General features: G+C 47.1%; 1 protein-coding gene across 2 annotated transcripts in view; it reads right to left on the minus strand.

Moving 5' to 3' along the window:
- LOC144934769 (ephrin type-A receptor 4-like) overlaps window positions 1-26,360 on the minus strand; it is a 76,543-nt gene that overhangs the window by 44,333 nt on the left and 5,850 nt on the right. For both annotated transcript variants that reach the window (XM_078860898.1, XM_078860899.1), the window contains 2 exons: window positions 22,097-22,161; window positions 13,425-14,079 (listed from right to left, as the gene is read on the minus strand). In XM_078860898.1, the coding sequence (XP_078717024.1) occupies window positions 13,425-14,079; window positions 22,097-22,161 (720 nt within the window). The remainder of the gene's footprint in view (window positions 1-13,424; window positions 14,080-22,096; window positions 22,162-26,360) is intronic.

Consider the following 26,360-nt stretch of genomic DNA (forward strand, 5'->3'; position numbering starts at 1 on the left):
TGGAATCAGAAAAAGAGCCACATAGCCCAGTGGGCCTTAACTGGTAAAATAAAAATAAATGTTTTGTTTCATAGTTTGTCAAGCCAAGGCAAGTCCCTTGCCTCCTCCTCATGTCTGAGCAATGCCTGGATTGTCCATGCGTCTATCGTGAGGCTTTTGCAAGGTGCACGGGGAAGATGGAGCGATGAAAACACCCCGTGTGCTGGTGCCAGGTGGAGTATTACATTGCAGGGGTATATATGGACGTTGAACTTAGTTTGCACCGTACATAGCCAACCGTGTTAATCGGAGGTGCGATATAAAACGACATTGTACAAATGCGAAGAAAAGCATTTCTGCAATTTGGAAAGCATATCTAAAGTTTAGCTAAACGTATTGCCTTCTGAGTGACATTATATACGGGTAATACTATAGTCTGCGTCCTATATGCCATAGAATCCCACTGCAGGGGAGGTGAATGACTTTCTTCACTGGATTATGACGATCGTTTAAGTGTAAGCGTTTAGCACTAAACTTGAATCAATGAGGCACTTAAGCCTGACTCCTGCCCTGTGAATGAAACCAATCAACCTGTAAGCCATATTAATATTACGTAAAGTTTTGCTTTGGTGTACGTTCATACAACATGTTACTGCTGCATTAATGACTCTTGGGAAGGCTTTGGACGCATATCTGAGATTTGGTTGTGCTCGCATTTCCCTGACCATCAACTAAAAGGCATTTAGTTCAACCTAAGTGTACGCAGTGGTACATTTTAAAAATAGTTATAATATTGTTGCAGCTAAAAAAATTAATATTTTAAAAGGCTGACATTGGCATAATCATACAGATTGAAGTTGGCTTCATTAGATGGTATGGTTTCATTTATTAACGTTCGTATGCACGCTGTTTAACAAAATAAAATAAAAAATTAAAGTTGCAATGTTCATGTCCTTGGCAAGCCCTGTAGGGTAACAGACGATCTTTTTTTTTATTTTACCGAAGATGAAATGACTTGGAAGGACCCACAATGTCCCCGCTGTTCCACGTCCAGACACGTTGTGTTATAGAGAAACGCTGCAGCAGAGCACTGTGGTCGCAACAAGTATGCACGTTACAGAAGTCAAGCCCTATAGTCGTCTGGCTGCATCTATCCCAAACAATAAAGAAACACTGAACTGAATAGGACATGTCCATATTTGTGTTTTGTTTAAACTGCTGCCCCCCCCCCAGCCCCTCCCCTCGCCCCGGCCCCTCCCCTTTCCAACAGCATAACATGTTGATTTCTGCCACTCTTCTCAGCGGAATATTTGTTTCGCTAAAGGTTATTGCCCGGGAGGTTTGCTCCGGAGAGTTGTGAGAAGTTTCTGGAAGCAACCAAACAACACGAGCCCGCCCGACGTGATGGCAAAAACAAAGACGCAAACAATTTCAAACAATCGAGCACCGAGCATGACTGACTGCTCGGGTTTATCTCTCACATCTGCGAGCTTCCGCCGAATGGTTACGGATGAGCAAGTAGGTAAATAAATAAATGTAACGCTGTCATCAGTGAAACTAAATTAGCCTGGCTGGCTGAGCCCTCTCTGGTGTGAGTAGCATAATGAAGCGGTAATCAATGTAAGTGCAGTAATCAGACGGGACCTGGAATTTACAAAAACCGCAGCTGTGAGAACAATTGGGATTTGGCATCGCCCCTCTAAATAATTATTGCCAACCATGGCAAATTTGATAGCATTTAAATTCCAAAAAAAGGGAACGCATTTTAGGCACAAACTTTCTTAAGTGAGGAAAGAAAAAAAACATAATTTAGGCAAAACATATGTTCATGCATAATTATATGCCTGTACATGCGTGTTGTGCGTAAAAGCGCTGCGTTAATTCACAAGAGAATCGATGAAGCAATTTTTTGGTCCATTTAAAGTTGAAATGCTCATGATTTAATATGTGAGGGGAACAAATTTTTTATACATAATTGACACGTTTTAATAAATCGTACTAATTGGCTTCTACCATATTCCCCAGATAATAAGATGCACTTTATCACCCTGAATCTTAAAGGGAGAGTTGCAGGGGGATGGAGGATTGTGCGTGAGTGTGTGTGGCCACATTTGTATGACTCTGTTGACACCGGGTACACGTTTTGGGGGTGCATCTTACTTTCCTGAGATACTTGCAATCTATAAAATACGGTAAGAGTTGACAAAATATACGGTTTCCCTGGGAAGCAATATCTCAATCGAAAACAAATCAAAGGGCAGCGACTCTCTCCTTACTATGCTCGCACAGAAGGCGGCAACGCTGTTATAGGCCTCGGAAATATCGCAGTAACGCACGCTTGCACTTGACGGAATGTCTCGCAAAATGATTGCACCATCACAATCCAGATTGACCGTTCGCTTCGAAAACGGCCGGAGGGCACTGCCCTGAGTGGCGCTGTTGATTACATTCTGAATGATAAATGGGGGCCCGTCTGGGCAATAAATACCTCCATTCAGAAGGCGGCAACGCCGCAGCAGCAGCAGCGAATGGACATTACGGCGGGACCCCGGGGTCCCGAATAAACGGAAGTAAAAATCGCAATTAATAAATAAAAAATTGGCGACTCTGTCCCACCGCGCACATAAACGCCGCGACCCACCAGAAATGTATCTTCTCGTTCTTCACCAAGCACCCGTCGTTACCAAAATTGCCGTAGTCATAAACAAAACTTTGAAACGTTGATTAGCGCATCGTGTAGAGCTCGTCGAGAGGAACAGATTGCATTATCGTCCGCCTTCAACAGACATAAAATGACGTCGCAGCGCAGATTATACGAGAGCCGGGGTTTATAGGACCCCGGGATGCCGCCATAAGGTTCAAATGCCACAATAATGCTGCGAGATCTAAGTTCACTTGCGTTGCGAGCCATTTAGCTGATAATTAACACCGGCACAGTAAGATTGTCAAATGGAATAATGGACGTGCACACAGAGACGTCACGCGAGCCAGTCACAATGCTCATGTTTTCATCACTAAGATGCCCGACACTCAATAGTTTTTTTTTTAAGTATGATTATAGGTTGTCCTGAACGTTGGTACACTGTCCGATATTCAACAGATTTACAGCCGGTGCCTGCCTCCGTTGCATTTTGTAGTGGTTAGCACATTGAAGTTGCATTCCAGAAATAGTCGGCTCGTTTTGATCTCCGGCCGCGGCAGTTGAAGCAATGGTGAACGTTTCTTAAATCCCCCTACGTCTGTCCACCCAGCAGCATAAATAGCTTCACCACAGTTAATCTCGATCGGCAGGTCGGGGGTGGTGGTGTGGTGAAATGTGGGCACTCCCACCTCTTCCAAGACATCTGGCCAGCATCGAAAAACAAACGAAATACCACTGGACAGGAACTCTCTCGGGCTACCTCTAGGAGAAGCCCTTCCACTAGCCGTGGCACAAGCAAGCAATCGCAGGGCTGCACCTTTAACATTTTTCTTTTACCAATCCCACCAAAAAAAAGTATTCATGAATCTCGCTCTCGCATCCAGAGCTCACCGCACCGTTGTGTTGTTGAATAATCCCTGGAGACGCCGCCCTTGTGTCGCTATGCACATACTCTTGAGGGCCGTACTTTTGGAAGGAGGAATGCCAAGTGGCCACGGCACTAGTTGTTATTTTTGAAGAACTGCTAAAAAACCCTGGGGAATTCTGAGATGAAGGAAGATGCCTCTCTCTCTCTCTGCCTTGCGCATAATCACTCCCCGGCTTCGCACAGCAACTGCCGAACCTCCATACGGAAAGGGTCAGATGCAAGGGCACGTAAATAAACACGAGCGAAATTGGGATCTCATCATCACCAGCCAAAGTCACGGCACAAAGCGTGCAAATTCTTGGTCTTGCAATGCATTTCTGTGATTATGTATCGTATGTTGTGCATTTAATGTAGTGCATGCTGGAAAAGGCATTTTGTATATAAAAGCAGACCGTGACAGGCTGAATCATTTTTTTTTTACGATTAGTGGGGCAGTGGTGGCACAGTGGACGTCAACACTGCTCCCCGCTAATGCTATGTTTGAATGCCTTGGTTTTGAGCCTGAGGCACTTAGGACGGCACTTCGGAAGAATCTTAGAAATCTAAATTGTGTAGAATTGTGAAAGCAAGTGCTGTACAATGATTCCCCGTGGAACCGGTGCGTCGTGATCCACACACTGCACTCTGACCCCGGTGGCGGCTGCGTTCCAGTACACGGCCACGGCTAACATCAGTGACGAGTGACATCTGATCCTGTCCTGGGCCAATCTTAATTTGAAGTTTTCGTGACTGCAGGGATCCATACTCTTTGGTAAAGTCACGTAGGTAGAAAATAAAATAAATTAAATCACGACGTTTCGATTGCAACACAAGCAATCATCATCAGGTGGAAAAACCACAGCAAGAAATATGTTTCTTGCTGAAAAATGTTTCTTGCTGGTACTTTGGTATTTAATTTATTTTATTGTATACCTACGTGACTTTACCGAAAGAACCAAAGAGTACAGTCCTGGGCCCTTCGCTCAACCAGCTTCACTGACCATCGTGGTGTAAGCGTGGTAAAGAAAAACCCAAGAACGATGCAGAGTAGACAGTCCTGAACGTTATTAAAATTAGTTATTCGACGCTGATAGACAGATATCTAGATAGAAGGTGATTGGTCACAAAGAGGTTAGCTGAGGTTTATACGGAACCTTGGTTGACATGGGTGGGAAATTCCAAAACTGTTTTTGCAATGGTGTTTGCATGTGGTCATCTGAGCTACGAGACACTGTGTATATTCAGTTGAGTGGTCTTTCTGAGTTTTGTTTTAAACCTCTTACGGTCTCAACTCTGGCTATGTAAAGCACCTTCTGTGTCACCAGAGCACATCTATTGAAGGTGCTTTGGTATGAGAATTAAAATAACACAGACACCATCGCTATGCTTTCAACGTCTGTATAGTTGAACATTCATGATGTTGTTTTTGATCATCTACATATATGCTTTCTACTGATCTCATCCTATTCCATCTATCCTGTTGATAATTGTGTATGAATAGTCTCATTGCTATTATGGCTTTAGAGATGTCTCTGTGTCTCTTTGCTTCTGTATTTCCGTCTCTGTCTCTGTGTGTCTGTCTACCTCTGGCTCCCTTCTCATATCTTTCACCTTCTCTTTGTCTCTAGAGCCTTTCCTTCTGTCTCTGTTTCTCTTTCTCTCTCTCCCATCTTCCCTTTGTCCCTCTATATATCTCGATCTTTCTCTGCCATCTCTCGTCTCCGTGTCTCTCTTTCTCTGTCTCGCCTCTCTTGGCTTCTATCTCTGTCCCTCACCAGGCCACAGTGAGCATGCATATCCATATTTCTACAAATAGGATAGCATACTTTCATTGAATCAGTATTTAATACTCATTTAATGAAATTCTACTTTGTCCAATGGCAAAGCTGCATTCATCATTGCCATGCAAATTTGTGGGTCAGTAATGCGCTAAACACACTCTTAGGTGCCCACAATTTACTATCTGATAATTGTTATTACGAGTCATGCCATTAAAATTCATTAATTTGTATGAACTGAATGCTCTTTTTAAAAATATGAAACAAAAATCATTGAAAAGCTGTTTAGCTGTTAATATAATTATGACTGCTCTTTGCCACTGAAGTTGATAGATTGTAAAATATGTCCTTTGTTGACTTCTAGATTAGACATAGCAGTACTACATTGAACCACCAAAGTTAAACGAATACCTTTAATATAACTATAGAGATAACAAAAAATATTTAAGTAATATAGAGATCTCTTTTTTTAAACTATTAAAACAATTTGAAGGTGTATTTATTTTCGTAGCAAGAGTGTTTAGATCAGTGGTTCTTAACCTTTACCGCAAAACAATGTATAATGTTAGTAACTACATAGGTTTGATCAGACAAAGTAGGAGTACTTACATGCCCATGCTGAATTTGTGTTTTGATTATTTACCTTCTAACAGAAATTTGCCACGTCTCCCACCCACAGGGGATGCGTCCACCCCAGGTTAAGAACCACCGGCATAGATGACTATACTGGACAATGGAGAGACTCACCCCCACCATAGGAACGTGGAGTTTCCCCCACTGGCTCACAGCTGAGAATCGCTTTGACTTTGAGTAATGTGTGTCGGCAATAGCATAGTATTCCCTACATTAAGCAGTAGCTTGTGATGAACAATATGCAAAGTTTTCTATGATCCTGGAATTAGAGGAACCGGTGAGCACCAAATCATCAAGGGACTGGCATAGGGCTTCCAGCTGTACAGGTTTTCCCAGGATCAAACTCTCGTTCAGGTAGCTGACTTGACAAATGTGCAAGCCTACCTGGGACATTAAAAGTCGCTTTTTTTGACTGGGACTGCGGGTACTGCAATCATGACTTCGCAGCTGTTGAAATACGATACCTGCAGTGTACATTCATCACATACATATGTAATGCGGGCGTAAACGACCTTCCGGATGTGACGTCACGGGGGGAGGAGTTACGTCACGTGGGAGAAAGGTTCGGGTCTTTAAGGGGAGAAACCGGAAGAGGAAGGGGGGTTGTTGGAGACTGGACGAGGGTGAGGCCACGCAGGGCGAAGGCTGGGAGGAGTGGCGAGATTGCCACACACACTGGGAGAGAGGATTGGCACCGTCGGCCAGCGGTGACCAACCCAGGGAGCAGCGGCGAGGCTGCAGCGAGAGCAGCCAGCGAGGCTGCACGAAGAGGCAGCAGTGGGACTGCTCGGAGAGGGAGAGCAGTGGTGGAGCTGCAGCGAGGGCAGCCGGAGAGGCTGCGTGAGGAGATCAGCAGCGAGGCTGCTAGAGGCTACGGGAGCGACACGAGGAGACCAGCAGCGAGGCTGTTAGCGGCGACGGGAGCGACAGCAGCGTCGGCGCCGAGCGGAGGGTCTCAGAGGGAGAGAGCCGTGTGGGAAGAGTAGACGAACCCGAATAAAGGACACCAAGCCAGAGACCGTGGTCGAGTCTTTTATTACACTGGTGTTGGAAGTGTAACGGCATGTCGAAGCAACTAAGAAAAAAGAATATTCCGACGCCATCATCTGCTTCTTCGTCCGACGACGACGACCTTCCTCCTACAATGGATTCAGCTGCGGTGGTGGAAGAGAGCCCTGCTGAAGCGAGTGCGGGAACGGGAGTTGAAGATGTCGCCGCGTCGGCGGGCCCGTCAGCACCAACGGACGCGGATTTCCGATGGGAACAGATGGCGGAGCAGCTTGAGACTCTCAAGAACGTACTGGCGCAGTTATGTCACCTCGTCACGCCGAGGACGGCGATGGGGAGAGCTGAGGGTGGTCCACAGGCCGCCGCCTTGCCTTCGCTGTCGACGCCATCAGCCACGCGGCACGAAGCCGCCATCTTGCGCGCTCCGCGGCGGGAAGCCGCCATCTTGACCACGCCGCGGTTCGACGCCATTTTGAACCTACCACCGGAGGAACCATCGCTTGAAGACGGCGTGCTAAGGAGTCGCAGTCGGCATCTTACTACGGTCAAAGAATTCTCCATCGGGGGCGATTGGAGCGCTTTCGCCTGCAGGTTTTTGGCGGCGGTACGTTCTGCTAGGTGGACCGACGCTGAGGCTTTGGAAGTGTTGCCGACTCTTCTTGATGACGAGTCGGTCAGATTCTTTCGTTCCATAACGGCCGAAAAGAAGAAAACATTACGTGGAGTTTTTGACGAAATGGCGGACGCTTACGAGCCACCTGATGATGCGCATCGCCGATTTGCTCAACGACAACGAGCGCCCGAGGAATCGCCGGTGGCATATAGGGGTGCGGTGCTGAAGTTGGCTATGGCCGCATATCCAGAGACGAAGCCTGACCTGCTCGAGCCTCTCATCTTAGGGAAGATGCTTGAGCTGTCTCGGGATCTGGGGATTCCCATGCCTGTGTGTGGCCATGAGAAGCTGACTTCCCGGGCGGCAGCAAAATGTCTGGATGCACAGTTTAACCTCCATCGGTGGAAGCAAGTCGCGGCGTGGACGGGGGGGCCCATCGTCGAGGGAGGCGCCTTGGGTTGGGACCCTAAGAAGGCGGTCTACGTGCCGGATGGGGGGGGCCCTCAAGAGCTGGCGGCCGCCTCTGGCCCATGGTCGGGCCGCGGTGGGCCGGCCCCGCACGCTGCACCACCGGTACGGGCCCGGCGGGACGCTGGGCCTGCGCTACGGCGCAATGGCGTTGACTGCTTCCGCTGCGGGCGTAAGGGCCACTACGCCAGGGACTGCTGGGCCCGCGTCCCGGGTCCGCCCCAGCAGGAGGCCTCGTCAACGGACGCGCCAAAGAAGGAACCGCCAAGACAGGCAAGTCGGTGCGCACCAGACACCCGGCAAGGCTTTGCACCTCACCCATCACCGTTGTCGTGCGATCCGGGTGTTGTTATTAAGGGGAGGCTATCGACGGGGCCTTGTCGCTCGGTGACGCAGTGGCGTAAATTGGCACGGAGGGTCGTCGCGGCCGCTACGGGTTCGTCCACTGTACCGGGGTCTATACAAGGGGTGGACGTTCGTATTTTGGTTGATTCTGGGGCGTCCGCGACTATTATATCGGATGTCATTTTCCATCTGTTGGGCATCCCACCGGGGGCCGTGCGTCCAGGTTACGGGTCGTGTGTCGCTGCGAACGGGGGTAGCATGGGCATTGTGGGCCAGGTGGACGCTAAAATATCTATCGGGAAAGTGTTGGCCTCAGGAACTGTGCTAATTTCAAGATCTCTGGCAGTTCCCTGTTTACTGGGAACTGATTTTCTGGCTAAGATGCCCATTTTGATCAAAATTAATGAGAATTGTATTGAATTGCCGAGTGGCCGTCAAATCTCGTTTCTGCCGTCGCCCTGGGGGCGACCTGCTCCTGCCACACAGGTGCAGGCGTTATCCGTAGTATCTGTTGACATTCCACCTGGCTCACAGATGCATATTCCTTTGCGGTATCGGAAGCCCCTGCCTGATCGGCTAGGAGCGGTTGGGGTCTTGTTGTCACCGTCAGCCACGATATCGGCCGGATTGGCGCTGGTTGGGGCGCAGACCATCGTTCGGCCGGACCAATTACCGTTTTTGCAAGTGCTCAATGCGGGTACCGAAAACGTGTGTGTCCCGGCTGGCACGGCCGTGGCACATGCCACTACGGCTTTTGCGACACAAGATTGCCTGCACAGCCGGGGCGTGGTTGCTGGTGTTTCCGAGCTGGTAGCTTCGGATAATCGCTGGATTGCCGACTTATGTGAGGAAAATTCTTCCCTGTCCGTGGAACAACGTTGTGCGATTCGTAAATTGTTATTGACGTATTCGGATGTGTTTAGCTCCGACGATTTGGATTTGGGACGCACCTCGTTGCTTTACCATCATATTGAAACAGGGGACGCTGCCCCTATTCGGTTGAACTCGCACCGGATGAGTCCGGCTGAGCGAGAACACGTTCGGGGGGCAGTGGATGACATGTTGGCTGCAGACATAATATCTCCATCTAACAGCCCATGGGGCGCGCCTGTTGTTTTGGTCAAGAAAAAGGACGGCAAATTGCGATTTTGTGTTGATTTCCGGAAATTGAATAAAATATCGGTGGCAGATGCGTATCCCCTGCCGCGTATGGACGACTCCCTCGATGCCTTGTCGGGGGCTAAGTTCTTTTCTACGCTGGATCTCTCTTCGGGATTCTGGCAGCTTCCCCTTGACGAGCCCTCACGGGAGAAAACTGCATTCCGTACGCCGCAGGGGTTATTTCAATTCAATTGTCTTCCGATGGGGCTGAATGCGGCCCCTGCCACATTTCAAAGGTTGATGGAACTGGTATTGATGGGGTAGCAGTGGGAGACATGTCTCATATATTTAGACGATATTATCGTCTTCAGCCGCACATTTGAGGAACATTTACGGCGGTTGGAGGCGGTGTTCACGAGGATGCGTTCCGCGAATTTGAAATTGAAACCAAAGAAATGTCACCTACTGCAACGGTCCGTCCGTTATTTGGGGCATATCGTGAGTGCTGAGGGGGTGGCCACGGATCCGGAAAAAACGGCGTGCGTCCGGGATTGGCCAACTCCGACCACCGTGGGAGATGTACGTCGGTTTTTGGGATTCGCCTCATATTATCGGAGATTTGTTCCAAATTTTGCGACGATCGCGAGGCCCTTGCACCTCCTTACGGGTAAAGGACGAAAATTTGGTTGGGGACCGCCGGAAGAGGCGGCTATTCAGGGCCTGCGCGATCTATTGGCTACGGCGCCGACGTTGGATTATCCGGATTTCGATCACCCCTTCATTCTTGATACGGACGCGAGTGACACAGGTATTGGCGCGGTGTTGTCTCAGTCTAAAGGGGGTGTGGAGCGCGTGGTGGCGTATGGTAGCCGGGTTTTGTCTCCCGCGGAAACCCGCTACTGTGTCACTCGCAGGGAACTTTTGGCTGTTGTTTTTTTCCTACGCCAATTTCGACCGTACCTGTACGGTCGTTCCTTTATTGTGCGTACGGATCATGCGGCCTTGCAGTATGCTCTTAAGATGGATCAGCCATCCGGCCAGTTGGTGCGTTGGTTGGACACGCTGCAAGAATTTTCCTTCCAAATTCATCATCGGAAGGGGGTGCGCCATGCGAATGCAGACGCACTTTCAAGATTGCCGCAACGCTCCCCTTGCGCGTGCGCGTCGGGGACGCATAGGTGTACGCCGATTCTATCCCCCCCTCAGCCGGTTGCGTTGGCCGTCGAGAGGCCGGATGCTCCGATGGAGCCGGGTCCGACTGACGGGGTTTTGAATCTGCCGCGGTCTGTGTGGATTCGGGAACAAATGATGGATGAGTCGTTGTTGTCCTTACGGAAGCGGTCTGCGGTGGAGAGTGGGGGTCCGGGTACGGATGGGGTGCCGGAAACCGCTCTCCGAGATGGTCTGCTCATGTGGAGGGAAGGATTCGAGGAACGCTGGCGTCTGGTTGTGCCAACGTCCCTGCGATATGAGTTAATTAGGACTCTCCATTGTGACACGCTCTTACATCTGGGTGTGCAAAAGACCTTATTGACGTTGCAACGTCATTACTTTTGGCACGGCATGGCGACAGATGTCGTAGGGCACGTGCGCGCGTGCCCTGATTGTGCCCGGCGTATGCCACCTAAACATCCTTATGTGCCGCCTATACAGTCAATTCAGGTGTCTCGGGTTAATTAATTGGTGGCACTGGACATTTTGGGACCCTTCCCACCATCTGCGAGGGGTAATAAATATTTGCTGGTTGGAGTCGAGTACCTCTCCCGTTGGCCGATGGCCTGGCCGTTGCCCGACCAATCGGCCGCGGCTATTACCGAGGCCTTTTTATTCGGGTACGTTATGGACAAGGGTGCGCCGGAGAGACTCCTCACGGACCAGGGCCGAAATTTTTCTTCTAAATTATTGGCGGAAGTGTGCGCGGCCCTTGGGACTAAGAAAGTACGGACATCCCCATACCATCTGCAAACGGATGGTATGGTCGAACGGCTAAATCGGACATTGTCTGCCATGCTGTGCCACACGGTGAGTGAACAACAATCAGATTGGGATCTGCACATCCCTGGGGTGCTTTCAGCGTACCGGATGACGCCTCATGCGGCTACAGGATATTCGCCGTTTTTCCTTATGTATGGTCGGGAAAACGTGCCGCCGATGGATGTGCAGTTGGGAACCGGTGTGAGGGGACCTGGTAAACCACTCCCAGATTACATTCGGGACACCGTTCGCCGGGTCACGGAGGTGCGGGAGGGTGCCCGCGTGGCTACGGCCAAAGCTCAGGCCCGGAATGAGCCCCTGGAAGGTTGGGGACCTGGCCTGGCTCCATTCCCCGCAGGTGCGGCCAGGAACCTCTCCTAAATTGCATAAACCTTGGCAAGGGCCCGTCCGCCTCATCGAGGTTCCCAACCCGCAGTCGGCACGTGTTCGGATTGGATCTCGTTGCTGGTTTGTTCACACGTCGCGCTTGAAGCCTTATGTTGCTCCCCTACCGGATGCGTCATCTCCTGATGTTGCCTTGCCGGGGTCTGTTGCTGCCGACTCTCCCTTGCCTGCGTCCGTTGATCTTGCAAGAGCGCCTGTCGTGCCTATTCCAGACAGACCGGCCGTGACACCGCAGGTGACGAGGGGCCCTGCTCGGGGGGTGCCTGCCAGGACTGCGGGAACTCCGAGCCCTGCAGCCCTTCCGACCCCGCTGCAAGCACAATCGCGGGACACCTCCGGGGCTGAGCCTTCGGGGACACGGGACGTTGGTGGGCCTCCAACAGCGACAGGAGGATTGCGGCCTGTCACTCTTAAAACCCCATCATGTTCCCGCTCTGCGGGAGGGCCGCCGACCGTCCGGGACGGGCCGGCGACCCGCACACGTTCTAAATCTCTTACGTTTCGTTGATTGTTATGTTGTGTTGTTGTTTTTACTGTTATAATTATTGCATGCTTCGTGTCCTTTAGTGTGTGAGGGTCAGTTCGACCGCATTACTGTTCGGAGTTTTGTTCAGCCGAGGTCGGCTGGGTTTTCTCTACGGGGGAGGGTGGTGTAATGCGGGCGTAAACGACCTTCCGGATGTGATGTCACGGGGGGAGGAGTTACGTCACGTGGGAGAAAGGTTCGGGTCTTTAAGGGGAGAAACCGGAAGAGGAAGGGGGGTTGTTGGAGACTGGACGAGGGTGAGGCCACGCAGGGCGAAGGCTGGGAGGAGTGGCGAGATCGCCACACACACTGGGAGAGAGGATTGGCACCGTCGGCCAGCGGTGACCAACCCAGGGAGCAGCGGCGAGGCTGCAGCGAGAGCAGCCAGCGAGGCTGCACGAAGAGGCAGCAGTGGGACTGCTCGGAGAGGGAGAGCAGTGGTGGAGCTGCAGCGAGGGCAGCCGGAGAGGCTGCGTGAGGAGATCAGCAGCGAGGCTGCTAGAGGCTACGGGAGCGACACGAGGAGACCAGCAGCGAGGCTGTTAGCGGCGACGGGAGCGACAGCAGCGTCGGCGCCGAGCGGAGGGTCTCAGAGGGAGAGAGCCGTGTGGGAAGAGTAGACGAACCCGAATAAAGGACACCAAGCCAGATACCGTGGTCGAGTCTTTTATTACACATACATTTATTCAAGCAGACTCCAGTGCCCTTTTGCCACTCGCACCTCCGAGCTGCTCAAGCACGAGACCCTCGCGGTACGGGTGGTTTCCACTGGCTATTTGCTCTGCTGAACCAGATCAAAGTCGTGATATGCGGGCCTCACAAGACATCTGAATGTAGCTCAGGGGCCAAGCAGCGCCAGCCAGGACGGGGGCTAATGACACATTCATCGTGTGCGACACCAGTCAGCAACAATTTTAAAAACGGAACGTCACCGCATCCCGTGCGCGCCTCTCAGCTCGTTCATTGTGTGCAATCGAACCCGTGGTGCCTCCCGAACCATGCCAGGGCTTGCGCCGGGCGATCAGCGCCGGGGTGAGACGACTCACCTCTGCACTCGTGACCGGCGGCCTCGTAGCCCGGGCGGCACACGCACTGCCCGATGGGCACGAGCCACTCGCCGTCCGCGCTGCAGTGCATCCTGGGATCGCCGCTGGCCACCGCGTTGCGCACGCACGAGCCGCGCACCTCGACGAGCGGCGACGAGTCGGTGCCCGTCACCGTGTCGGGGAAGGAGGCGAGTTTGCGCACCACCGCCGGGCACTTCTTGTAGTAGACGCGCACGGACACGAGCGCCACGCACGCGCCCACGTCCTGGAAGGCCAGGTAGAAGCCGGTCCAGGAGAGGGGCGGCAGCTCCCGCACCTCCGTGTTGAGCTTGAGCACGCGGTCGATGACGTCGGTCTTGTCGAAGATCATGTCGGACGCGATGGTGCCCACCTTGGCGAACTTGCCGTCGTCGATATCCGCGCCGGAGTCGGCCTCGTAGTAGAAGAGGTTGAAGGTCTCCTTGCAGGTGGAGGCGACGCCGGCCATGCTGCCGCAGTCACGCAGCGTGAACTTGATCTCCACGTAGACTCGCTGGGCCGGGTTGCGAGCGATCCAGCGCGTCCGCAGCCAGTTGTTCTGGTTGGAGCCCATGTTGCAAACCTGGAAGGTCTGCACTGGGGTCGTTTGGTTCAGCATGATGGTCAACTCCTCCCACTGGAAAAAAGAAAGAGAAGAGATAGTTTACGACACATTGCCACATTTATATATATTCATGGTTATTTTTAAAAACTGCTTTCAAGTGAGCTTCACGAACATTTCTGAAACTCGTCAACGTGACATTGTGGCATTCGTGGGATCGCAAATTATAAGCAATCTGTTCAACGCATGTGCATGCGAGTGTATTCCAATGGAAAGTCAGGAAAAATAACTCAGCGGCCAATTGGCTCAAGGATGGAATGTTCAACAAAAAATCATAATCTAGCAGAAAACTCCCACAAAGAGCCCACACTAGATTTACAGACTGACAAGTCATGTTAGAATTAACCGCACACACATGCAAACACATGCACACATATGCAAACGTGCACACATTCCTACCTGTCCCTAAGCACATGCACAGAGTGAGCTTTTCACATTTTCACAAACACAATTGCACACCTTACCAACGTGCAAATGCTGGTTGCCAAGAAATGAAAACTGAAAGTTACAGCAGTTCCTTATTGCTCTACCCAAGCTGTGGGCCGAATCATGAATTACATATGCAGAACCCCGACGGTGTTGAGTTTCAGCACTCGCTCCACACTGATCATGAAACCCGTTCTGTATATATTGCAGGATTCATTTCAACCGCTTCACCAACCACAGCACTAATTAGTTTTTGGTTCAACTTTCATTTCCTATTCGACCAGAAACAGCTGTGCATAGTGGTTGAGTGTTTTTGAAATTGTGTTTTCTCTGGAAATATATTTCCACTAAACTTTTTTTTTACCAAAATAGACAAACGTACAAACCACACATCTGCACACTATTGTGCAAAGCGGCCAGAGTTGGGTTGCTCCTACCACAAAGGAAACCGAAACATGAAACGAATCTTCACCAAGTAGAACTAAAATACAGTAATGGTTGCCTTGAACACAAAGAGCATATTTTCCCTCACGCCACAAAATGCAAACAACTGCCGATGCAAGTTCATTTCCCTCGCACATCGTATAAATACAAGTCAATCCATGTAGAGATATCTCACTGATTTAAAATCACCCTCTTTTACTTCCTTCTCAACAGGTGATTGAATTCTAGATTTTAAGTTTTCGTGACTGCAAGGATTCATACTCTTTGGTTTAATACAATAATTTTGCTGTGACGGTTCCACCTGAAGATGGAAGCTTGTGTTGCCTCCGAAACGTCGTGATTTAATTTATTAGAATTTTTTTCCTACGTGACTTTACCGAAAAAAACAAAGAGTAGATGATTGAATATCGTGAAAGTGATGGCAGGACACATTTCTCCAAGCCTGGATAGCCAATATGCTGAAACAACCATGATGGGATTTGGACGCTCCATAAATCCTGAATCCACTGATCTATTCAGGAAGGTGTGTTGGTCAGAAGTTCAAAGTTTGAATGAATGTTCAACTCAATCTTGATTTGAAGCTTTTGTGACTGCAGGAATCCGTATTCTTTGGTTCTTTCGGCAAAGTCGCAACACAAGCGTCCATCATCAGGTGGGGAAGCATGGTCTGCTGCCGAGGCAGACTGTTTTAAAATGTTCAACTCCTTTGCACAGGAATATAGCAGTGCAGTCGTGTGTCGTTCACCTTTCATTATTTGATTGCAGATAATAATGACTATGTTATATTGGCTGGGGGAAAAAACTAAACGAAACTCCCAGCGCTCACGTGCCCTCCTGACATGTGTCGCCCAAATAAAATGCCTAGTCTGGGCACGTGCCCGGCTACTGGCCTTGTCGTGTCTGTTCTGGGCGCTATACAAATAGTGCCGTGATGTCTGTAGCACTTTTAAAGCCAGTGGCATAGTGGATATAATAACTCGTGGCTTGCTTGCCTCCTTTGAATAATTGAATGCCAATTAAACGCACATGCCGAAGATTCGCACCCACTTATCTCAAACGACCTAAACTGCTTTAGCTAATCTTAATTGGATTTTACATTTTGCGCGCAATTACATTCGGAGGCATTGTTTCCAGGGGGACATCGCGCAGTCTGCCCTGCGAATGTAAACTAAGCAAATAAATTAATAATGGATAACACAACTAGATATTAAAGATAAACAGAGGACGCTTTCGTTACTCAGATAAATTAACTGCACCATAAATCAATAAACTATACAGTACATTCACAATCGAATGTAATGGTGCCCTTCCGCCAGTGTCATAGCAACCATGTCAAAGCCGTAAAATCATCACAAGATGAGACTGAGTGAGCGGCGTGTTATTTATCAAGGGGGAATTTCCTGGGCCGTTTTCTCGTGTCCCTGCTCATCTGTGTTTGCTTTCGATAAGGGACGTGGAATAATAAAAAAGCAATACAACTGGCAGGTTATGGCACAGGTGGATGGGGCAGAGAGGGGTGGCTTGTTTGGGAGGAGAACTGACCAACTGCTGAACACAAGGAAGACAATTAGTGGGGAAAGTTTCAACATCACCAGGTGGCCGAGACCACCTTTAGTTGAAAACCCATTTCTTGAGAACTACTTTTTGTGTTCAGTTTGTTGTCCTTCCCCCCCGCACCTCCAATTAGCGTGGTTGGCTACGTACGATGCGGCAAAAGTTCAACATAAATACATGGCCCGCCATCCAAGCAAGTCTCCGGAAGAGCCCTTTAACTGCCATGCACCGTACCCATAGCCACAACACTCCCCCATTCCCCCACTGCAAATAGTCATTGGCGCGTTCAACTGCAGCGCAACTTCACTGGCCATTAGCGCACACATTTGGCCAAAGTTTAAAACCAGCGATATGCGATATTCCAGCTGGGGCTGGAAGCAAGGGGCCTCATAATACTCGACTGTCCCATTAAAAAAGCACTCGTCCTTTAAATGGTATAGAGTAACCGGTGTCCCTAAGGGAGGATCTTGTGCCAGTCCACGGGACAACATCATCCCTTGGAAGTAATGGTGAGCTCCACACCTGTGCATGCCACACCAGTCTCTCTGAAACTCTGCAGGTGTCGGTGGTGGGCGTACCCAATACTTGCCACGTTTTGACAAAGTGCTCGTTTGCTGCCGAGCATCATCGCCTTTTAATAGAGCTTCGCAAACGCCTCTACTTCCTAATAGACCAATTTCCCTAACTCAGTGCATTACCATACATACATACATTAGCATAATTGCACATGAATGCATCTCAAACTAATATGGGAATTTGGGGGGGGGGGGGTGTGCTGACATTTAAAACTATACCATTGTGGGTCCATAAAAATTTAACCGAGAAGATGCCTTGACTTAATACCCATCGAGCGCAAGCTTTGAATTTAATTAAGTATCATTGCGCTTGAATTATTTTCTTCTTAAAGCAGTTTGAGGTTCAGCAGTTATAACAAAGTAGAATGCTTTTGGTGGACCCGAAATAATGGTATCTTGTGTGCGCTCATTTCAAATGCAATGTTCATATCGTTCCACAATTTGCAGTACTCGAATCTGTTTTGAAAGCACGTGAAATCCTTTTACAGAAATGTTTAATTATATACAGCATGCGTTTTTGTGTATACACTGTTATTATGTATATTTGAAATGTGTATTTATAACCGTTCTTCATGCCAAACAAAAGTGCTCTTAAATGAAGGGATGGCCTTTCACGAGAGGTCAGCTGCTGCGTTAAGAGAGCAATCTGTCCTAGTGATCACAGCTGGGACTTATGGGCGATTGTTGTTGTTGACATGTTTCTCACAATAGCATTTCCCCAAAGATGATACATAGGAGAGAGAGGGGTGTAAATCTGTGTATCGATTGAGGGGAAAACTCAGTTTTGGCTGGCTGACATATTTCAGACTTTATCTTCGTTCACGATATACAGCGCTCTGGCGACAAACAAAAACCCATAATGCAATATAAAAAGGGTCCAGGCAGCTATAACTTCAAGACTTTGCTCCTGCTGAGTACTAGAGTTTGCGTTCAAATTATCGCTCTGCAGAATAACTATCCAATACATCTTCGTACGGAGCATTGAAGGTGCAACAATTACACGCATAACAGTTACGAACTCTACATTAATGAAGCGCCTCAAACGACAGCCTTTATTTCGATTTAAAGCTTTCGTGACTGCAGGGATTCATCTTCTTGGTTCTTTCGGTAAAGTCACGTAGAATGGAAATAATAAAAAAAAATGAAAAGAAAACATAATACAATAATTTTATTATGTTTTTTTGTTATTTTTATTTTTTCCATTCTACGTGACTTTACCGAAAGAACCAAGAGGATAGCTTTAATATTCACGAATGCTGCCAATTGCCAAATCAGGCTTGCCCGCTTACCTACCGGGATGCCTCGAACGGCATCTGCGCCTGCAGCTACAATGGGAGACCCCCACAGCCGCCCACTGTGAACCCTGCAAGCGGCATAACCTTCAAAGTGTGCGTAACACCCTCCCCGCCCCACCAGCAAGTTCCTGGCAAGGCACGGCTCACAGGAGGCACACTACCGTTTGCCGAAGATTAATTTGCCATCGCTTGTGCCCAGTCTTCCAATATGTTTTCGGCCGTGGGTTCGAACGCAGGAATTTGGAGCAGGTGGGTAACAACAAAGCATGCTTGGTTTTCTTCTGCCTCCTAAGACCCGTAAATGCCACCATCCACTCGCTGCATCCCACAAAAAACCACACCAGGGGGAAAAAAAAATATGCCAACCATCTCTTGCAGTCTTGCCTTATGCCTGTGATCCAAACACAAATAAATCACTCTGTCGTCAAAAAAGAAAGGAGCCAAGTTAGAAATGTTTATAATTAATGTGAATAATGGTACACCCACACTGTTTATGTACACCTTGGTACAGTGCCGTTGGTTGTTCAACTCAAGTGAATCGTATGGCATTCAAATGCTGCGCTGGTTTTAAAATGGATTGGTGTTCATTATAATAAAAATGAATAAAGCTGCACTATTCCCCATGTACTTTCAGACCATGTAAGACAGTGTTCTTTGTGCAATCAGTGATGCTAAATCATCCCAAATTATAGCGTGTGTGTTTTTTTCCCAGCGCTGAATGTGAACAATGTGTCTTTTGTACTCAAAAGTGGGCTTTCTTACACATCTTCTTTCGTGCGTGCAACAATGCGAGCACAAAGTTCGGCTGAAATTCCACCACCAAGAAGCGGTGACGTGGGAAACGCGTCCACGGTGGTAAAATTGCATGCTTGCTTGAGTCAGTCTTCACTTTTAACGGACATGAAAAAAATGCCTCACTTGAGCCGTAACAGCCTTAAACACAAAAGATACGGCTTAACAACACATTTGTTGTGAGCACCATTATCTTATTCAAGGGATCAGTTGTTGCTTGACATTCAGGTGAAGGAAACGGATCCTGTGCGTTATGGATTTTGTTTAATTTATTTTTTTCTGTTTGAGGAACACCCTTTATCTGTGGCCCTGCGTCATCTACGCGACAAATGCGGGCGTGTCTTTGCTTTTTACGTGAAAAATCTGAATCCCGTCATGTGCCGTCAGTTCACTCATTCTGTCCGCCCCATTGCCCCGGCCTTCACAGAGGCAGTTGGGACATTTAAACAATTTGGCAGCAAGGCTGTGCTGGGCACGGTGTCACATTTCACGGGTGGTCACGCACGCTCCTATTTTTCCCCATTTATCACCACATAAAAACGGAAACCCTGTAAAAGAAAAAAAAGTTTGCTCAAGAGTTGCGCTTATTTTTTTCCCCTTCTTCTTCTTCTTCAGAATTCAGAGTACAATGACAACGGCGGAGTTATTTACACAAAACCGCAATTTCTGCATTAAAATTTCAAGTTTGAAATGTTCCGTATCATTTTTGTGTAACTTCCAGGAATTTATTTTTTCTCATTTTACGAACTATGAACGTACACGAGAGCGGTGGGGTGGGTCCAATTCCCAGGGCAGTGGGCCAAACCTGCACGAATTTAAACGGCGCAAATTAAATGGAAAAGCCGCACACCTGCGTAGTGGTTGTTGCTCAATGGGGAGCAGGTGTGGCAAATTTCATTTGGAATGCGTCACGTTGTGCAAGAGTGACGCAGAAAATCAAACCCCCTCCGAGTGCGGCCTGAGTTGGGAAACCCGCTGCTCCCTTCACTGTACCATGCCTCTATTGTGAAAAGGGGCGCTATTGCTTTCTGAAGGTGGGTGGGTGAGTTGGGGTGGTGCTGCAGGGGGTCAAAGCACTGAGCCGGCACAGTTCAGGTCATGGGTTTGCCTCTGGGATTCAGTCACCCATTATTAAAACGAGGCTCTCATCGTGAATTGTACATATGTTGAACTTCTTTCGCACCGTACGTAGCCAATGCGGATACTCGCAGGTGCGGGGGAAGGACAACAAACTAAACACAAAAAGCAGTTCGATAGAATTGAGTTTCCAATCTAAATGTAAAAGTGCATAGCTCCAGTGGCTTCCTATTATCGGAAGGAAGAACATTCCAGACTGCCGCAGAAGCGCAATCTGAAAGTGCGCGATGCAGTGCCCGTCTTTGTTCGATGATTAAAAATGGTATCAACTTTGTCTCAACCCCGTCTCTTACATGGAGACCCATAGACTCAAATGGAGACCCATACACTTACATGGAGACCCATACACTAACATGGAGATCCATACACTCACATGGAGACCCATAGACTCACATGGAGACCCATACACCCACATGGAGACCCATAGACTCACATGGAGGCCCATACACTAACATGGAGACCCCTACACTCACATGGAGACCCATAGACTCACATGGAGGCCCATACACTCACATGGAGACCCATAGACTCACATGGAGACCCATACACCCACATGGAGACCCATAGACTCACATGGAGACCCATACACTCACATGGAGGCCCATACACTAACATGGAGATCCATACACTCACATGGAGACCCATAGACTCACATGGAGACCCATACACCCACATGGAGACCCATAGACTCACATGGAGGCCCATACACTAACATGGAGACCCCTACACTCACATGGAGACCCATAGACTCACATGGAGGCCCATACACTCACATGGAGACCCATAGACTCACATGGAGACCCATACACCCACATGGAGACGCATAGACTCACATGGAGACCCATACACTCACATGGAGGCCCATACACTCACATGGAGGCCCATACACCCACATGGAGACCCATAGACTCACATGGAGGCCCATACACTCACATGGAGGCCCATACACTCACATGGAGGCCCATACACTCACATGGAGACCCATAGACTCACATGGAGACCCATACACTCACATGAAGACCCATAGACTCACATGGAGACCCATACACCCACATGGAGACCCATACACCCACATGGAGACCCATAGACTCACATGGAGGCCCATACACTCACATGGAGGCCCATACACTCACATGGAGGCCCATACACTCACATGGAGGCCCATACACTCACATGGAGACCCCTACACTCACATGGAGACCCATAGACTCACATCGACAGGGCTGTGATTAAACCGGGTTCTCAAATGTAGTGAGTTGATGGTCGCAACCCAGCTACCAGTGACTGCACTAAAAAACCATCAGATCACACTTCATTGTCCAATATATACGTAATAATTCGTTTGCAGCCCTTGATTAATAAACTGCTGGATGAAGACCCCCCCCCAACAACTAATCGGCTATGAGAAGTATTTGATCATACTTCACCACGCTGGTCAGTGTGGCTAAATGCCCCATTTCACTCTCATTGACGTGCACTGAACGCACTTTGACAATATAATGTGTGGTGGAACGACCCTGAAAGGTCATCTTCCAGGGCCACTATCTGCCACAGGCTGGTGGCACTGTTAGCTGGAAGGTTTTCACAGATGCATCACTTTTTGTTTTATATATATAATGCAACATCTAAACTTGCACAACATTTCACAGACATAAATCACCGTGACTCTGTGTCTCATGACATTCCATGATTCCAACAGCACAACAGGAATACAACTGTGGAGAATTTAGTTTTAGCATCAACCAATAAAACAATAATATTAATAATAAAAAGGCCCTGCTTATTTTGGATGAAATTCTGTGCACTTACCCCAGTGGACGGAGTCGACTGCCATCCCAGCTCCCCCATTACTGTTGTAGTGTCCATCAAGTTCACTGCAGAATACACACAAAAGCTGCGTCAAGACGTCTTATTCCAAGAACAATAAACACACCGTGGGCATATGATAACAACACGTCCCCTGACATAAGAAAGCTGGTTCGGGCACGCGATACGATTTCGGTTACTTCGTAAAGACTTTACACGGCTGTCATTCGTTGACGCACATTCGTTACGCAGAACTCTTGAGTAGCGGTAAAGATTTAATTAGATTTTGTCTAATTGGGTTATTTATTTGAGGTTAGTTGCTCCAGAGTTTGTACTTTGTTACATTAATCGCTAACCTTTATTTTGGCTCGATAACTTGGACTATTTCCCAGGTTCAGTTGGAACCTTTTTTTGTTTATTATTAAAAGCTATTATTTATTTCTAGGTAAATTATTATCGGAACTTGTGCTTGCCAAGTCGATGCTATGCTGAAAACACACACACACATGTTTAAATCTATGTATATATATAAATAATCATAGTTATGATACAGTACATCATTATTCACATGGAAGCACACAGTAGATGCCCATTGCTAGTATATGTATTGTATAATTGAAGTGGGCATATTGGGGCCAGAAAATTAAAGAGTAGAAAAATGTTTTTTTTTGTCTAGCCAACATGTACAAATTTAAAGCTTTAAGTATTTTTTTTATCAAATCTTTACAATCAACGACCATTTACATTCCCTGGACTTCTCTGCCTGGAAAAACACACATACTTGCTCTGCTCCCATAAGTTAAAACAACTCCAGTGAACCCATTTATGTTGTTTCATCAAACCGACCACATCAGAAAGAGTAACACACACGCAAAAATACGCTTGCATGATATAATACGAGCGAACAACGCAACGCGTTTAGGCCGTCGTCATCACTTGCTCGGCAATCATTGAATAGGACACCAAAGCCAAAGCAACGAGGCACACACAAAGACGCAATCCCGCTGTATTTCAGCGACGTTCCGTACAGTTGGGCCATGTGTCGCTCATACCCTCCCCTCGCAAAGCATTCGTAACAGCGCCGAGGGTTTATTTGCATAGGCATTGCACGCCGCAGACAGGAAATTACACACGCAGACAAAACGATTTATCCAGGTGGCACGCCCTTATTTTATACATCATCGTCGACGGACTGGGAGCGTGATTCACTCAACAACTAGAAGTCACTTCTGCTGAGTAACTTTATTTGCTGATCCAACAGATTAAGAGGTGACCCCCGCCGGATGGGTGATTGCAAACTTCAACTTGAAACGGGAAAAAAAAACCCGCACTTAAAACAACTGAAAATTTTAAAGATAGAAAAGTAAAAGTTGTATTTTTAATTGCAGTATATTTTTGTTCAAACATGGGATTGTTGATAAGGTTAATAGGATTAACATACTCCTACAAAAACTACTCTATGTTTCCAAAGGCACAGCTAAATACAGTGTAGATAAAAATCATTGTATACGGTGCTCGAAAATTATCATAACATTTATTTTCTGTTCATCAGCCTATTGGGTTTTCTGAAGCATTTTTTCATCACTATTTAACACACAGAAATGATGGACCGGTTTCAACCTGCAGGGAATCATCAGCAGTCAGGCGTGTGAAACAACAACTGCTGGGTACAGCAGTGCTGATGAACATTGCAATCCTTCGATTTAAAGCTTTCGTAACTGCAGGGATTCATCTTCTTGGTTCTTTCGGTAAAGTCACGTAGAAGGGAAATAATAAAATAATAAAAATTAAACATAATAAAATAAAATTATATAATAATATAATAATATATTTTATTATGTTGTATTTTAATTCTTTTATTATTTCCCTTCTACGTGACTTTACCGAAAGAACCAAGAAAATTGCAATCCTTGTTGGCGATTTGAAACTAAGTTCTTATTACGCACAAAATAAAACAAAACCTTCTCGCTGATCAATTATAAAACAAGGAATGTGCTGAAATGTGCCTTGTGCTTTACTAACCAGATAACATGCTGTTCCCCAAGTGCCCAGTTTTACTGATGGTTTGTTTAAACAGAATGTGTGGCTTTATTCCACGTCAGCTGAATTATTACCGGCAGGAATTTACAGCAGGGCAGGCATGAATCAATCTAAAGTTCAACTTCAAACTCCTCGCTTATTCAAAACTTTACTCCCGGTCGTAAAAAAAAAGTGTTTGAAATGATCTGCAAGGGTGTTGGCTCGAGCCTGTGACATGAACAAATAAACTGTATCCTGCACAAATTCCTTTCTTTATCAGTGTCAGGTGCGTAATGCAAAGGGCATACAAGTACTGCTATGTCACGCTGGTCCCTATATTTGTGTACGTTGTGTTTTGTACAAATTACTCGCTGTCGGCCCTGATACAAATGTGCATTGTACTTATCCGATGTTCAAAACCGATAATACTTCACATGACTGTAATTTGAGTTAAATTTGACAGTGACCTTGACGCTAATGGACACGTCTTCCAAATAGTTTTGTGGGAATCATGTGGGGCCACAAACAAGCAGGACAGGATGCCCCCCTGTTGATTGACAGTTAATACTGATTTCGTATTGGCCCTACAGCAGAATGGTGAGTGCCATCAAATGAGTTTCAGACCTGGAAACAAAATCAGCATCCTCGTTTGATCAAGTTAAAGCTAAACTCAGAAATACTTCTCTTTTATGTTTAAAAAAAAACCCTGTCTACACAATGAAGTGATGTATTAAATATTACCACTGTACTTACATTGAAATAATACTATTTGTGCATCGATTATATATCCCTGCATTTTTTTTCTGTGGCAATTCTCTACAAATGAGTGACCTGCGGTGGGAATCCAACTGTTACGACTTTGCAAAACGCCTCCGTAGCATGTGGGATTGCACCTGGCTGCACTGTAAAATAAAGATGGGTATGTACTCATAAACACATCCATCCCATGACTTTAAGCCCCATTCTAATGTATCAGTGCAAGCAATTTCAATTCATGACGGAGGCTTTGAAAGAAGCGAAGAGCGTAAAACTTTTTTTTTTAAGTTTTATTTTTTATGAATCTTCTGTATTCCTTTTATAGGTTTTCTAAACCTTGAACTTAACGGGCAGTCTACTAATTGTGATAGAATGGTCAGGTTGGCCAATATTGCAGTGCACTATCTAACCGAGGCTACATTTCAAAAGAATTAAGGGAGATGTATGTTATTGTGGCTATTCCACTAACTATGGCTATCCATCCAAAATGTATCTTTTTTTTTCACTCCAATAAAATCTTTGCAAGAATTCATAACCGCCGTCAGCATCGAAATTAAAAATCAATGCGCCGTAACTTTTGTAAACGGTGCTATTTTATATGGAGAGTGATTAATTCTCACGTTATTTTATTTTTGTGATGATTCCGCACTGACAATGTATGTTTGTACACTTTACACACAGAGAGGGGCAGGTAAACAGTAAAGGAATGTACGTCATATTGTATGTGTTTTATTTTTGTAGAGGGGTGTGCTTTGAGCCCAGTGACCTGAGTTCAATACCACAGCTAACATGAGTGGGATGTGGTATTTTAACTGACTCTGAGCACCTCCTTTAACAACCCACGAAAGCCAGAATGGTACAAAAATGGTCAAATAACCTCCCATTAACTGACACAACTTGGGAATACCTCAATCCCAGTAAATTAACAATGGGATTTAACTAATGAATTGCATTAATACAGTTAAAATATTCATTTTAAACTTCATTAATCAATTCACTTTGCCATTCTACATGTATTTTTTTGGCAAGAGAAAAAAATTTAAGCCAATTTCTGCTCAACTAAACATTAAACATCTCTCAGCTTTTGAGTACGGTATAAATAACCAGTGTTGCAATTTCCATATTATTCTGGCAAGGATGAGTTTATCCACAGGGCAACCACCATTGACTTACCACTTTATGATACTTATATTATCAACCGTGTAGGGATAAAGGAATGACTTGTTTCCCCAAACGGGATTTGAACTCAAGCCCTTATGATTACGATCCGCGCACTCTCTAACCACTGACCACATTTTTCCCTTTGACTGTTTAAATTGCCAGTGTGTGTACATGTTGAGCCCGAGTCATTGAGTGAATGCCCTTTAGTTTTCTTTAATTAAAGGCTCCAGTTATCCTCGGTCAAAACAAATCAATACTAACCGGCTCAGTAATCCGTCTGAGAGACAAAACTGGCTTTGCAATGCATCAATACTCTGTGGCTGGCGGTACG

Source organism: Lampetra fluviatilis, chromosome 11 (genome assembly GCF_964198595.1).
Source record: "Lampetra fluviatilis chromosome 11, kcLamFluv1.1, whole genome shotgun sequence".
In the NCBI taxonomy this organism is placed as follows: Eukaryota; Metazoa; Chordata; class Hyperoartia; order Petromyzontiformes; family Petromyzontidae; genus Lampetra; species Lampetra fluviatilis.